A 14694-nucleotide genomic window follows, 5' to 3' on the forward strand; every position below is an offset into this window, starting at 1 on the left:
AGCTCTGAACTCTCAAAAAAAGATCACTAAATGGACAGAGGTAATGGTTCTTGAATGTCCTTTAAGCTTCCAAGAAAGGTGGGAGGAGAAGAAGGTGGCGCTACGCAGCGTGCGTGGCCTCTCCGGTGATGAATATCTGTTATCTGTCAAGTAGGAGGCCATGCACAATTCTGATTTGATGGAGGCAGATGTGAGAGCTCGGAGGAACATCTGGTGAAATTTCTGAAATGCCTGTTTCACTGCTGCCGCTACTGTGTGATTCGAAATCTCCAGAGGGGAAGGCCCCGAATCCTCAGCTTTACCTGTTGCTTGGCAGCCGGGGCCGGGGTCGAAGCGCTTGGCAGAGATGATGCTCGGTGCTCGGTGTCGGAGGGCTGATTGGAGGCTCAAAGTTTTCGGACGGACTCAGAGTCGGACTGTGGTCGGGTGCTTCCAGGGTGCTGCATCGGTAAGTTTGCGGCGCTGGAAGCTCATGGCAGGGAGGGTTTCTCCCTTCTACCATCTGCGTGAGATGTTGGGGCTATCGGGACTTTGAGACTTTTTTTTCACCGTGCCCATGGTCTGCTCTTATCAAATTACGGTATTGCTTTTCACTGTTGTAACTATATGTTATAATTATGTGGTTCTTGTCAGTTTTAGTCTTGTTTTTCTGTGATATCATACTGCAGGAACATTGTATCATTTTTTAATGCATGCATTTCTAAATGACAATAAACGAGGACTGAGTGTCCTCATAATCTAATCTAATCTTAAAAAAATAACAAGTAACATTCTTTTTGGCTCATGGAAATTCCTGACATGACGTGGCTCAGAATTTGAGAGCACATTTTGTAGTTCAAATCCATGTGTTGGGAGTATGAAGAAGGCCAGCATACTGCTGGATGGAGTGCACCACACTCCCAAACTACCAGCTGTGTGCCCCATCACCCACTTCCGGTCCCACCTGGAGCCAAGTCTGAAGATCCCTGTTTGGCATCATTAACCCCAGGACATACACAGCTCAGGAAAAGGCCTTGTGGCTTATGATATCTGCACCAACAATGATGCCAAACGAAACTAACCCCATCTGCATGCACATGGTCTATATTCTTTCCACTTCCCCCCGCCCCCCGCATTCCCTCATTCCCTGCCTGTTCATGTGCTTATCTAAATAACTCTTCCATATCTATTTACTACTTACCTAAACAAATCACGCTTGTATATCTTCTTTAAAACTTCCTCCCTTTCACCTTTGAATTATGCCCTCACCTATTTGACATCCCATCCTTGGAAAAAGACTGTGACTATCTATCCTATCCTTGCAACTCATGGTTTAAATACTTCCATCAGATCACTCCTCAGTCTCTGATGTTCCAGAGAAAGCAATCAAGTTCCTGTACTTCCTTATAGCTAATATCCTCTAATCCAGGGCTTCCTAACCATTTTTTATACCATGGACTAATATCATTAAGCAAGAGGTCTAGGGACCCCAGGTAGGGAACTTCAATCTATGCAGCCTCCAAGTAAACCTCTTCGGAAACCTCTCCAAGGCCTCCACAACCTTCCTGTAATTTGTTCACCAGAGATGCACACAATACTCCAAATATGGCCTAACCAAACTTTTATACAGCTGCAACATGATGTCCCAACATCTATGCTCGATGTCCCAATCGATGAAGTCTAGTATGCTATCAACCTACTTTACTTTATTTTATTGTCGCCAAACAATTGATACTAGAGCGTACAATCATCACAGCGATATTTGATTCTGCGCTTTGCGTTCCCTGGAGTACAAATCATAGTAAATATTAAAAATTTAAATTATTTATCATAAATAGAAAATAGAAAAGGGAAAGTAAGGTAGTGCAAAAATACGGAGAGGCAGGTCCGGATATTTGGAGGATACAGCCCAGATCCGGGTCAGGATCCGTTCAGCAGTTTACCAACCCTGTATGGGGAGAGACCTCAAACGCAAGGGACCTCTAAAAGAGTATGAGGGAGACATCTTGGTTGATGTATGCATAACAAGATTCCAAAATGAAATGGTGATAAAAGGAATAAATTATGCTGGAACCCTTAGACATTTTTTTTCAAACAGGAGCAAGGGATCTCTAAAATTTATCTGAAAGTATGTGAAAGGATTCAGTTTAATATTTAATTCAAAATACAGCAGTCCCAAAAGTTTAGCTCTCTCTTAAAATTTAAGGATATATCTAGACAATGTATCCAAGTCCCTGGATCTGAATGACATCAGCAAGTTCAAGAAGGACATGCAAACTAAATAATCTTATAGGAAGAAGCAATTCCAGCTTCCCACTTGATAGCATCAGCAGGAAAAATAGACTTTCAATAAACATAAATGGAAATGTCTCTTCAGCATCAATTAAACAAGCTAGGGCTGTGAAGAGATTATTCATTTCTGCTGCAGGCCACTTATAATCCAATGCATCATCTACATCTTCCCTTCTGTTGCTAATTCTTCCTGCGAGTACCAAACCAGGTAAACCTTATCTTTAATTCATTTGTTCCATCATTTCCTTTCAACTTTTCTTGACTCACAGGCACCAGATGGAGAGAACACATCCAGGTCACGTCATCAATCCAATCCTTTTTTTCCCCAGTCTCAAATTCTGATCAAGTTCTTTGGAACAGTCTTGAACCTGAAGGGTTAGTGTTGTCATTCTCGTGTTCATGTTTTTCTCCTTCTCTCTCTCCCTCTCCCTCTCTCTCACACACACACACTCTCTCTCTCTCACACATTCTCCCCACAGATTACTGCTAGCACAATCTGCTCCCTTAATCTAAATTGCACTTTAGCACAGCGACTTGAGAGACTCCCAGATTTGAATTTGAGTCTCAAATATGGGTGATTACAAACAAATGAAAATACAAATTTCTATCAAGAGTAGGTCAATCATTGTTTGTTTCTTAGCTTGTCATCTCTTGTTTTAGGTAATCACTGTCTGACACTGGCATGGAACAAATATGGCGAGAACTCCCCAGATTCTCTGCCCCCTGGAAAAAGCAGTTTCTCCTCATCTCCATCCCGATTCAGTTACCTTGAAACCAGTGGAAACAACTTTCCTGCCACAACCTCAGTCATTGTGTTCATTCAAGGCAGATGATGATATTCTGAAGAGTAAGTGAAAGAAAGTGTTTTGAGATTCATGAGACATTACTGAACATGTTCGATTTAAGATATTGGTCTAGCCTTGTTTCGTTCCGTTTGCTTTTTTGGGTTTAGTATTTAGTCCTCTTTTTTTGGTTTATTTTGGGGGGTTTTTCTTTGTATTTGTTTCTTTTTATTTCTTTTTCTCTATGATTAATTACATCATGAGTTTGGAAGTCTATTATACCTGTGTTATCTGAAATCTTTTCTGTATATGGTCATTAACAATAAGATTATTCCAATCCCTTTGTATCAACATTGTTATTTTGCTTATAACTTTAGAAAAATTTAATAAAAAGATTTAAAAAGAAAGAAAAAAGATTCATGTTGGAAAGTGGAGCTGAGGGAAAAGATCAGACATGACTTTGATCATTGGCAGAACAAGATGACCTACTCTTGCTCTTAAAAGTATGACTCCAGTCCATGAAATGTCTTGTTCCTGACATTTGTGGTTTTAATTTTACTAAGGGCCTTGGTGTCACACTCAGTCAAATAATACTTTAATGTTTAAGGCAGTCAGCCTTCCCTACCTTCGGAAATTCAACTCTTTTCTCCATATTTGGACCCAGGTTGTGAGAAGGGCTAGAGCCAAGTGGCCCTGAAGCAGTTCAAAATGAACATTAATCAGCAAGGCATTGGTGAGTGTGCTCTTTGGTGGCACTGCTTTCCACACTGTAGACTGCACGAAATCACAACACGTCAAAGTAGTGCAGACCAACCTTTGAAACCAATGGATATGGAAGGTAACAAGGTGCAGAAGACAACAAAGCATGGAAGAAGATTTGTGGTAGGAGATTCAATTGTTAGGGAGTAGACAGGCTTTTTTTTTCCATCACTACCCTGAGGCTTGCTTGGTGCTGATTCCCTGACAGGGTAAACAACACTGGGAAGACACAAAATATTCTGTAATGGGAAGGGAATAGCCTAGAATTTGTCAATAATGACGACATAGACAGAGCATATATTTACATCCTGTAATCTGATATGAAGTCAAAAAAATAGATGAAATCCAAAAAAATATTCAGATGTTTGAACTATGAAATAAAAACAGAAAATGCTGGAAAATTAAGCAGATGAAAGATCTTAGTCCCAAAATGTTGACCATTTCTCTTCTCACACATGCTGAGTTTTTCCAATAATTTCTGTTTTATTCCTTGATAACTCATGCAGAGTGTGCTGTTATAAAAGCAGTTCCATTACTCCAATGGTGGGTTAATTGGCTAAGCAATTCATTTTCCATTTTGATACTAATACTGTCTTAATGGAGGCTCCCCACTTAGATGCAAAATCTGCAAAATGAAAATTTAATTGAGATAAATGAGCTGGGTAGCCTGCAAATGAAAAAAAATTGGAAAATATTTTAATCAGTCAGAAATTAAACTGGAATCAATAAATTCACGCAGAAAGGTAAGAAAGCTGAAATGGGTGCCACTCAGCATTATGTAGCTAACAATGACTTAATGTTAAATGAATTACATTCTGAGAGTGTGAAGGAGAGAGAAGAGGGAGCAAAAATAGATAAGTATGTGATATTAAGTCTTATTCTATCTCTAAAGAATTCAAAAGTTTTCAAAGGTATGCTCCCCAGGTAATATTAAACGTGAGAGCTTGGAAGGAAGGGATTTACCCCTTGAAATCTGTGGGGTGCTAACTCTTCAAGTAGATATTTAGGTTAAGGCTATTCTCACTGCATATTATGTTCATAATTTTGTTGTAGATTTTGTTTAGTTCCTTGTATGTGACATCACCACCTCAGTAACTTTGTAGGTTCCAGTGACTGATTCCCTGGAAGGATGATGAGCAGTTACCAATTTACCAACTGTCATAATCAAACTTATGCCACCCACGCCAGGGAAACTACAACAGCCCTAGTGAATTATATTTCAATCCTTATAAACTTTACTGCGTCACCTGGAGGATGAAGAGTGCCCATGTGACTGTGTAAACCTACCTGCAATTCAGCACTGTAGTTAGTGACCTCAGTCTGACAGGCTGCAGCAACGTCAGGGGTGGAATTAGTTTGCAATGACACAGTTAGAGATGCTCACATGATACTAAATCAGAGCACTTCAAATCCAACCTCCAGCACCTTGTCACCCTGCGGTGAATTGCGTTAACTTCCACTGTTAGCAAAACAAAATTGTGAAACGAAAGAACACTGACATCCGAGCTCCATGACCTGACCCAAGGAGACGAGCCTGGAGCTCTGGGCCTCAACAGCAATGTCTTTGCAAGCTTACTTTGAACTGGGGTCAAGGAAGGCAGCAACTTGTTGTAGGGCTTCGGCATCTGTGAAAGGCTGGAAAAAGAAACTGCAAGAAAGCTGCTGCCGTGAACGAGCTGTGCCTTTGCTGCAGTCGCTGTCTCAAAGAATATTACCAAATGCTGGAGTAACTTCTTCTGCCACCCTACCTACAAGATGGAAAGCAGCACCTCCCCACACACAAACTTGAGAGAACTAACTTGGGTTAGTCTAAACAGTACAGCTGCTATGTCAGTACATTTTCAATATCCTTCACAAGTTCCCAACATGACTACTCTCCTGATCTATGTCTTGGCTATCGAGTCTCATCTTTACAGCTGACACAGAAAACACAAGCTGCTGTGTTTGCTCACATCTGCGCTCTTCAGTGACCATAACAGATCCCTCAAGCATTGCCTTGATGCCGAGTTGAGAATTTCATCAGCTTCCCCGACCTATGCTTTTCTTTCATCCAGCAGAGTGATAATAATCATTTCACCATTGATAATATCTGAAGCTTGCAAGCTCTTGCTCTGCACACTCTTCTCTTCTGTCCCTAAGTTGAAGAATGTTCTGAGCAGTGGAAAAGTCTTGCCCATGATCTTTTTTTTAAATGTTAAATGGACTTTACCATAGAGATTTTGACAGACGTCCTCTTGGTCCAATGGCAAAGAGGTTCAAGGCTATTGGAGACCAAGCTCTACAGACTTTGCATTTACATGGATGTGGGCATTCAAAAATCACAAAGACTGTTTTATATATAAACTATCAGACCTCTTGATTAGATTCCAGTCCATACCAGCTATCAGTTTTTTTTTATATAACTCCTAAACCCCTTAACTGGATTGCAGCCCGTAATTCCACCCTGGGTATCTATTATTTGACATACCTCCTTGTACTTACTCCCAGCTGGTGTAACCTCTCCTGCCATATGTAGTGGTTTCACACAGAACCAGGGCTCTGCAGCCAAAGATTTGACCAAGCAACACTTTAAAGTCATTTAATTGGTTATGTATCATTTGTGCTCAATTGGGGCCTGTAAGGATGCATAGTTATAAATCCTTCCTTTACTTTAACTACACCTTAAAGAATTTCACAATAAACAATCTGACTGATAAATGTTAAAAACTGTGTATTTTACAATCAGTATAAAAACCTGATATAGCTGCTTACCTGACATGCATTATAAAGCAACTGGTGTTCAATTTTCTTAATCCCAAGGATCTGCTGGAACATTTCATACAATTGCTCTTTGCTGAGAATGAGCTCAGACACTGCACTCAAGGGCATCCGGGCAGGCTTACTACGCAGGTCCTCTTCACCTCTGTAAATCGCATCAAACTTGGCCATCCAGGAACTGAGCACCGTTTCCTTGCTAAGCCCATCGATTTCTGGTAAACTTCGAACCCGCTTCTCAATATTCTTTTTGAAGACATCTCGAAAATCGTTTGCCGAGCATCCTCCACTATTAACCATCCTGGACACACGATCGCTTCTGAGAAAAATCTGGTGCATGAAAACAAAAGGAAAATGTCAGCAAATTGGAATCTAGTAATATGCAGCTTTTGTGACCCAATTCAGTCTCTTCCCATCCACCATCCAATCCTTTAGCAGAGCAAGACAAATAAAATTACAAATACTGAAATCTGAAACAGAAATAGGAGTACTAGAATAACTCAGTCAGTCAAGCAGCAGCTGTGGAGAAAGAAATCAGTTATTGTTTTAGGAACCCTTCCTCCCAAATAAGGAGGGAGCAGAGTGTACAGTTTTCAAAGTAGAGTTGGTGGAAGAAGTGAATTATATAAACGGAAGACTTTACCATATTTTATGTATCAAGATCAAATTCTCTTCATCTGGCTTAAAACTAAAATAAGGTACAAACGTGAAATTCTATCATTTGTCGAGCCAGTAGCGACAATCAAATAAGTCTTTCTCTTCATTATTCTGAACACATTGCTGAAAGCTTGCCCAATCATTTAGAGATTGTGTTCATTCTTATATCAAAGTTAATGTTCTAAGAACCTATTTTGACTGCAAAATCAGTAGCGTAGGACAGCGGTCCCCAACTACCGGGCCGCAAAGCGTGAGCTACCGGGCCGCAAGTCACACCCACTGTTGAGCCATTAAGCATGCGAGGTCATTACCCGCGCGTCATCCATGTCAGTGTGGGAAGGAGATCAACTCCTGGAGCTTGCAAATGACGGCGGGCTGAAAAGTATGTTTGACATAACATCTCTGCCAGCATTCTGGATCAAAGTCAGGGCTATATATCCTGAGATAGCCACGAAAGCACCGAAAATGTTGCTTCCATTTCCAACATATCTCTGCAATGAATGCAACAAAAACTAAATTGCGGAATAGACTGGACATAAGGAACCTCCTTCGAGTATCGCTGTCTCCCATCACCGTCTTGTTGCAGGGAAACAAGCCCAGGGCTCCCACTGATTCAGCGATATTGGTGTGTTGCAATGATTTTATATATTCATACGGGGAAAATATGTGTTGTGTGTTTAATATCCAAACGTTACTTAAAATGTTATGATGCTATTGACTTATAAGTGACTTATATAACCATATAACAATTACAGCACAGAAAAAGGCCACCTCTGTCCTGTTAGTCCGTGCCGAACACTACTCTCACCTAGTCCCACCAACCTGCAGTCAGCCCCATAACCCTCCATTCCTTTCTTGTCCATATAGCCATCCAATTTTTCTTTAAATGATAATATCGAACCTGCCTCTACCACTTCTACTGGAAGTTCATTCAACATTTACTTCAAGCTCCCCTGTCCTCCTCTGATAATTGACTTATCACTATATTCATGCGAGGAAAATATGCGCTGTGTGTTTAATATTAAATTCATTAGATAAAGCCTTTTAGAAATGAAATTGAGCGTATTAGCCACTTATCACCTATATTCTGGTCATGATTAACAACCCCCCCCCCGAACAGAATCGCCAAAAACAATTTGTAGGAAAAATTTCGGCACGTACACGCAAGCGCACTGGTAATCGCACACGGTTTCATGGTCATTGTAGTCTTTCTCGGGGTAAACAACATATTTGACTGCTACTCTTGTCTGTTGGCAACCCTACCCCCACCCCCACCCCCCCAGGTCGGCCGGTCCACAAGAATATTGTCAATACTAAACCGGTCCGTAGTGCAAAAATGGTTGGGGACCACTGGCATAGGAGAATGAAAGTATGTAACTTTGGACATAAAATGAAAAGCTTTAAAATACTTTTTTTAAAAATCAACTTTTACCTTGATAGATTCCTTCTCTTTTGATTGATAAATGGCATGTGCTTCTTATGAAATATAAGCTTGCTTTTATTCTTAACCTGTAACTATTGCTGAAATGTTTGCTAAACATTCACAGGTTTCCAACATTTGGACCTTCTTTTCCTTGTCCTGTTAAAAGACTGAAGGATCAAAGTTTATGAGGAGTACAATGCTCACGTAAGGTAAGATTAAAGATTCTGGCATAATTTTAATAAAGAAAGCCATTGATGAAGCAGCTGAAGATGGTTGGGGCCAGGTCACTGGCCTGAGGAATTCTTGCACTGATATCATAAACCTGCAATGGTTGCCTACAAAGACGTTTCTCTCTGTGAGGCAAACCTTCTACTTTTGAGTCTTTTCCCCTTGACGCCATTGGATTTCAGTTTTATCAGACTATCTTGACACCACATTCAGTCAAATGTAACTTTGATATCAAGAAATGTTTCCTTCAATTCAGTTCTTTAGTCCAGGGTTGTGATAAGGTCTGGAGCTGGGAAGCAGTTTGTCAGCACGTAACACTAGGCAGCACTGTTGATAAATACCTTCAGTCATGTGCTCATGAGTGAGTTTGTAAGTATCCAAATTGGTTTTGTCTTTCTTTTTGTGAACAGGATAAAATGAACAATTTTGAACACTGCCAGGTGCCTGCCTGTGTTGGAATATGGCAGTTCAGCTGCAACGGTATCAGCTGTGAAGCAAGGCCTTCAGGACTACAGCTGCGATGTTGTCTGGTCCCATAGCCTCTGCTGAATTCAGTGCTCTCAGCTGTTTCTTGATACCATGTGGAGTGAATCAATTTGGTAAAGACTGGCTTCTACCACAGTGGGGATCTCAGGAAGAAAGAGGTCAATCACCTGCTTGACACTTCGGGCTGAACCAGTGACAAGTGCTTCAGCTTTGCTTTTGCACACAGTTCTTGGGCCCCGCCAGTGCATATTTCCTTCTTCTGTTTAGTATTATGAATTCCTGTGTTGCAGCTTTAAGAGAATAGATAAAGCACTACTGCTCCCAGCATGCCATTCAGTTTATACTGAACCATGGATCCTGCTAAAGATGATGGTCCACAGCACCTCATGGATGCCCAGTTCACCAGATCTGTTCTGAGTCGACACTTCTCAGAAACAGATGACCCCAGTGTGAAGGCAAGACCCTGTTCCCCATGAGTTCTTTTCTACCAGTCCTACTGTGAACAGATGCATCTGCTGCAGGTTCATCAATGAGAATGGGGTCATTTTAGTTCGCAGCCTGGCAGCTCTGCCCATTATGAGCCACTAAGTTACCAAGCCCCTGTTGGTCATGGACCTTGAAGCTCCCCACCAACTTTCAATACTTTTCCAAAGAGCTGTCGAACATGGAAGAGCATTGGTTCACTGGCTGAGGACAGCAGTAAGTTGAGGGGGGAGGAGATTAACATATCCATGTCTGACCTGGTACCATTAGTTGTCATAGAATCTGAATCAATATTGAGGGTTTCCAGAATCATGCCCTCCCATTTATATATGTACCAATGTGTTACCACATTAGGTGAGCCCGTTCGTCCCAAGGGACAGAATTCACCCAGGATTGTAACAGAGGAAATTAGCAGGTTGTTCCCTCTGAATGATTCTGTGACTACAGTAACATAAGCCTGTTACTTGACCAATCTGTGATACACCATGCTTGGGGAATTGAGTATAAGAGGAAGGAAGTCATTTTGCAGCTATATAAAACCTTTGTGTACAATTCTGGTTCCCCATTACAGGAAAGGTGTGCAGATTTTGGAAAGGGTGCAGGAGAGGTTTACCAGGATGCAGCCTGGATTAGACAGTATGAGCCATAAGAAGCTGAAGAAACTTATTTTGTTTTCTTTGGAGTCTCGGAGACTGAGGGGAGACCTGATAGAAGTATATAAAATTCAGAGAGGCATAGATAAGGTATTCAGGTCCTTACTCGTATAGTAAAAATGTGAAATACTAGAGGATGTGCATTTGAGGTGAGAGGAGAAGAGTTGATAGCAGGCATACAAGGCAAGTTTTTCTTTACATAGAGAGTGGTAGATCCCCGGGACTAGATTCTGGGCATGATGGTGGCACAGGAAACAATAGTGGTACTTGTGGCTTTTTGATAAAAGCATAAAATGCAGAGAATAGCCGGTTATGGATCATGTGCAGGAAGGAGAAATTTTGTTTAATTTTGCATCGTGTTTGGCACAGACATCATGAGCTAAGGGGAAGTTCCTGTGTTGTACAGTTCTATGTCCCATGACAGCTCACCCAATTTTGACCCCAGTCCCCAGCTGTTTGCAAGGAAGCCCTTGCCTTGGTTGACTGCAAGTGGTCCATTCATTTGCTTCCGTTCCCCATTTCAATGTCAGGTCATGTATTACAGAGTGGTTGTAATTATGTATAGGCTATATCGGTTGAGAATAGCAGATTTCCTCTGAAGGGCACAAATGAAACAGGTTGAGTTTTACAGCATTCTGGTAGTTTTATGGTCGTTACTAATGCCTAACTTCTGTTTTAAATTCCACAGATGTCATGGTGGGATTTGAACTTGGGTCTCTGGGTAAGTAGCTTGATAAATTAGCTGCACTATAATGCTTCACAAATGAGCGTAAGAACATCCAATGCATAAAGGTGGATGAAAAATATGAAAAACTGTAATGTTCTGTAAACAGTTTTTTAAAATTATGTTTTTGTTGTACATTACTGTATACAGTATAAGTGTAATGACAGTTCAGCTCCTTACTGGACAGCCAATTGGATGGTGATAATTATTTGATTCAATAGCTTAATTATAACAACCCAGACTGAGTAGAGAATTAGCATAGCCATTATATCACCATCAGACTGTTGTATGAAAAATAGTCTGCATAATAAGTTGTCATACTTTAAAAGTATTTCACTGTGTGACATGCTTGAATTATTTTAAATTCTGGCTGTTCAAATATTATTAAAATAGTGATATTTAGCTTTTAGAAAGGGAAGGATACTTCCATGGCCATTGCATTATGAATGAAAAGTCTGAACAAGCACATACCATTCGGAATACTTCCTCAAGGCTCTCTGTATTAGATGCTGTATATATTTATTCAGTTCAATGCCTGCAGACATATTGAGTTGATAAGGGGCAAAAACAATTCTCCAGTCTGAGCTCAGTTGTTATCAAAAAATTGAACATTTTCTGCCTATTAAGAGGAAAATCTATTCTCCCCAGACACTAATGTGTATTTACAACACAGTTATTTAAGAAGTATTTTCTCCCAACCAATCTGAGCACTAGCATTAAATTTCTTTTTTAGTGGGGTCCTGCCTGGATCATTCCTGGTCCCACTATGATAGCTCAAAGGATGCCATGCCCGGCTGCTTGACACATTGCGTTTCCATAGCAACACTTCAGTAGCAAACACAAGACAGCCAGTGAAATAGCTGTGCCTGAAGAGCACAAGATTGCCTAGTCTGTAGGGTGGACCATACAGTAAACAGAAGGATATTCTCAAAATGAGGTCTCCTGCAATAATTCCGTATTTACAACCCAATACTACAATTTCCATTCAAACGCACAACAAATTACTTTCTTAAGGGTAATTTCAGTGTGTACTGGTATATTGAAAATAAAATACACTTGTTGCATTTCCTATTAATAAACATAACTTATCTGTTTAAATTAGAGCAACTACTGTATCTATTCCTACTGTGATGCCAAAGGCTAAAATAATTCCAACAAGTTCAGATTTTATAACAACTACCTAAGATTCAATTTGTTTTTGGAGGTAAGTTTTTGTAAATTAATGCTTGTAGCTCCATGACGTCTAAATGAACAAAATTATCCAAATCCGGTTTAATATCACTGGTATATGTTGTGAAATGTGTTAACTTTGTGGCGGCAGTATGATGCAATACATGATAATAGAAAAAACTGGATTACAGTAATTATGTACATGTATCTTAAATAGTTCAGTAAAAATAAGTAGTGCCAAAACATGAAGTATTAAGATAGGTTCATGGGTTCAATGTCCATTTAGAAATCAGATGGTAGAGGGGAAAAAGCTATTCCTGAATCACTGAGTGTGTGTCTTCAGGCTCCTGTACCTCCTTCCTGATGGTAACAATCAGAAGAGGGTATAGTGTGTCTGGGTGGTGGGGGTTCTTAATGATGGAAGATTCCTTTCTGAGACACCGCTCCTTGAAGATGTCTTGGATACTACGGAAGCTAGTGCTCATAATGGACTTTATACTTTACACTTTATTGTCGCCAAACAATTGATACTAGAACGTACAATCATCACAGCGATATTTGATTCTGCACTTCGCGCTCCCTGGAACTGACTATTTTACAATTTTCTGCAACTTACTTCGATCCTGTGCATTGCCCCCCCCCCCCCCCCCCCCGATACCAGACAGTGATGCAGCCTGACAGAATGCTCTCCACGGTACATCTGTAGAAATTAGAGTGTTTTAGGTTACAAACCAAATCTCCTCAAACTCCTAATGAAGTATAACAGCTGTCTTGCCTTCTTTATAGTTGCATCAATATGTTGTGACTCAATTAGGTCCTCAAAGACATTAACACCCAAAAAATTGAAATTCATACAGTATTTTGAAAAAAGAATTCTATAGGACACTCAAAGCTGCTGCGCAGGTTGACTGTGTGGTTAAGAAGGCGTACGGTGCATTGGCCTTCATCAACCGTGGGATTGAGTTCAAGAGCTAAGAGGTAATGTTACAGCTATATAGGACCCTGGTCAGACCCCACTTGGAATACTGTGCTCAGTTCTGGTCACCTCACTACAGGAAGGATGTGGAAACTATAGAAAGGGTGCAAAGGAGATTTATAAGGATGTTGCCTGTTGCCCTACGAGAATAGTTTGAGTGAACTTGGCCTTTTCTGCTTGGAGCGACGGAGAATGAGAGGTGACCTGATAGAGGTGTATAAGATGATGAGAGGCATTGATTGTGTGGATAGTCAGAGGCTTTTTTCCCAGGGCTGAAATGGCTAGCATGAGAGGTGCCTGGAAGTAGGTACAGAGGGGATGTCAGGGGTAAGTTTTTTTATGCAGAGAATGATGAGTGCGTGGAATGGGTTGCCGGCGACTATGATGGAGGTGGATACGATAGGGTCTTTTAAGAGACTCCTGGATAGGTACATGGAGCTTAGAAAAATAGAGGGCTATGGGTAACTCTAGGTAATTTCTAAAATAGATGTTTGGCACAGCATTGTGGGCCGAAGGGCCTGTATTGTGCTGTAGTTTTCTATGTGTCTACTTGCATTATTGCGACTAATTTATATGGATATAATTTCTATTGCAAGCTTGCTGGTAAACTTATGGGGATAGCTTTTTGTGCATAGTTGGGGCAAACAGCATCAATGGAGGACAAAGGACAGTCAATATTTTGGGTAGATACTCTTCATCGGGATTGAAAGAGATATTCAGTATAAAGAGATGAGGAGATGGAATAGTGCAAGAGCTGGCACGCAGCAAATGGATCCAGGTGTGGAGGAATGATAGGCAGGTGGAGGAGAAAAGTGTGGAACTAGCAATAGGGTTCTGAGAGGTGATTTGTGGATGTAAAAAGAGGACTGCAGATGATGGAATCTGAAAGGAAAGGATGGTGGTGAATGGAAACAAATAAGGAAGGTGGGAAAATGGGAATAGGCGGTGGAGAAATGTGTGGGTGATGAGCAGATAGAGTGGCTGGACAAGGAGAAAGAAAAAGATGCATGATGATGGGAGGGGAGCTTTGTAGAAACTGGCCTGGGTACAAGAGGAATTGGGTTGATCAGAAGGAACCGAGAGGGAAAAGAGACAAAGGGGCAGCAGATTGCCTGAAATATAAAGCATAAAGTATAAATAGGAGAACTCAATATTTATCCCATCGGGTTGCAGAATATCTAAAAGGAATATGATGTGCCGCTCCTCTAGTTTGCAATTGGCTTCAACCTGGCAGCACAGGAAGCCAAGAACTGTTGTTGCCCAACCTGCCTGCTGCCAACCACAAAAGAATTTGATAACTTTATCTAGCTCTGAAAGTCAACAATCGT

The 14694-nt window shown here is 40.8% G+C and overlaps 1 protein-coding gene across 6 annotated transcripts in view; it reads right to left on the bottom strand.

The window, feature by feature from the left end:
- The window catches only part of cadps2 (Ca++-dependent secretion activator 2), a 706406-nt gene that overhangs the window by 474264 nt on the left and 217448 nt on the right, over positions 1 to 14694 (bottom strand). For all 6 annotated transcript variants that reach the window (XM_072267874.1, XM_072267873.1, XM_072267872.1 and 3 more), the window contains exon 3: positions 6564 to 6896. In XM_072267874.1, the coding sequence (XP_072123975.1) occupies positions 6564 to 6896 (333 nt within the window). The remainder of the gene's footprint in view (positions 1 to 6563; positions 6897 to 14694) is intronic.

This window comes from Mobula birostris, chromosome 9 (genome assembly GCF_030028105.1).
Source record: "Mobula birostris isolate sMobBir1 chromosome 9, sMobBir1.hap1, whole genome shotgun sequence".
Lineage (NCBI taxonomy): Eukaryota > Metazoa > Chordata > Chondrichthyes > Myliobatiformes > Myliobatidae > Mobula > Mobula birostris.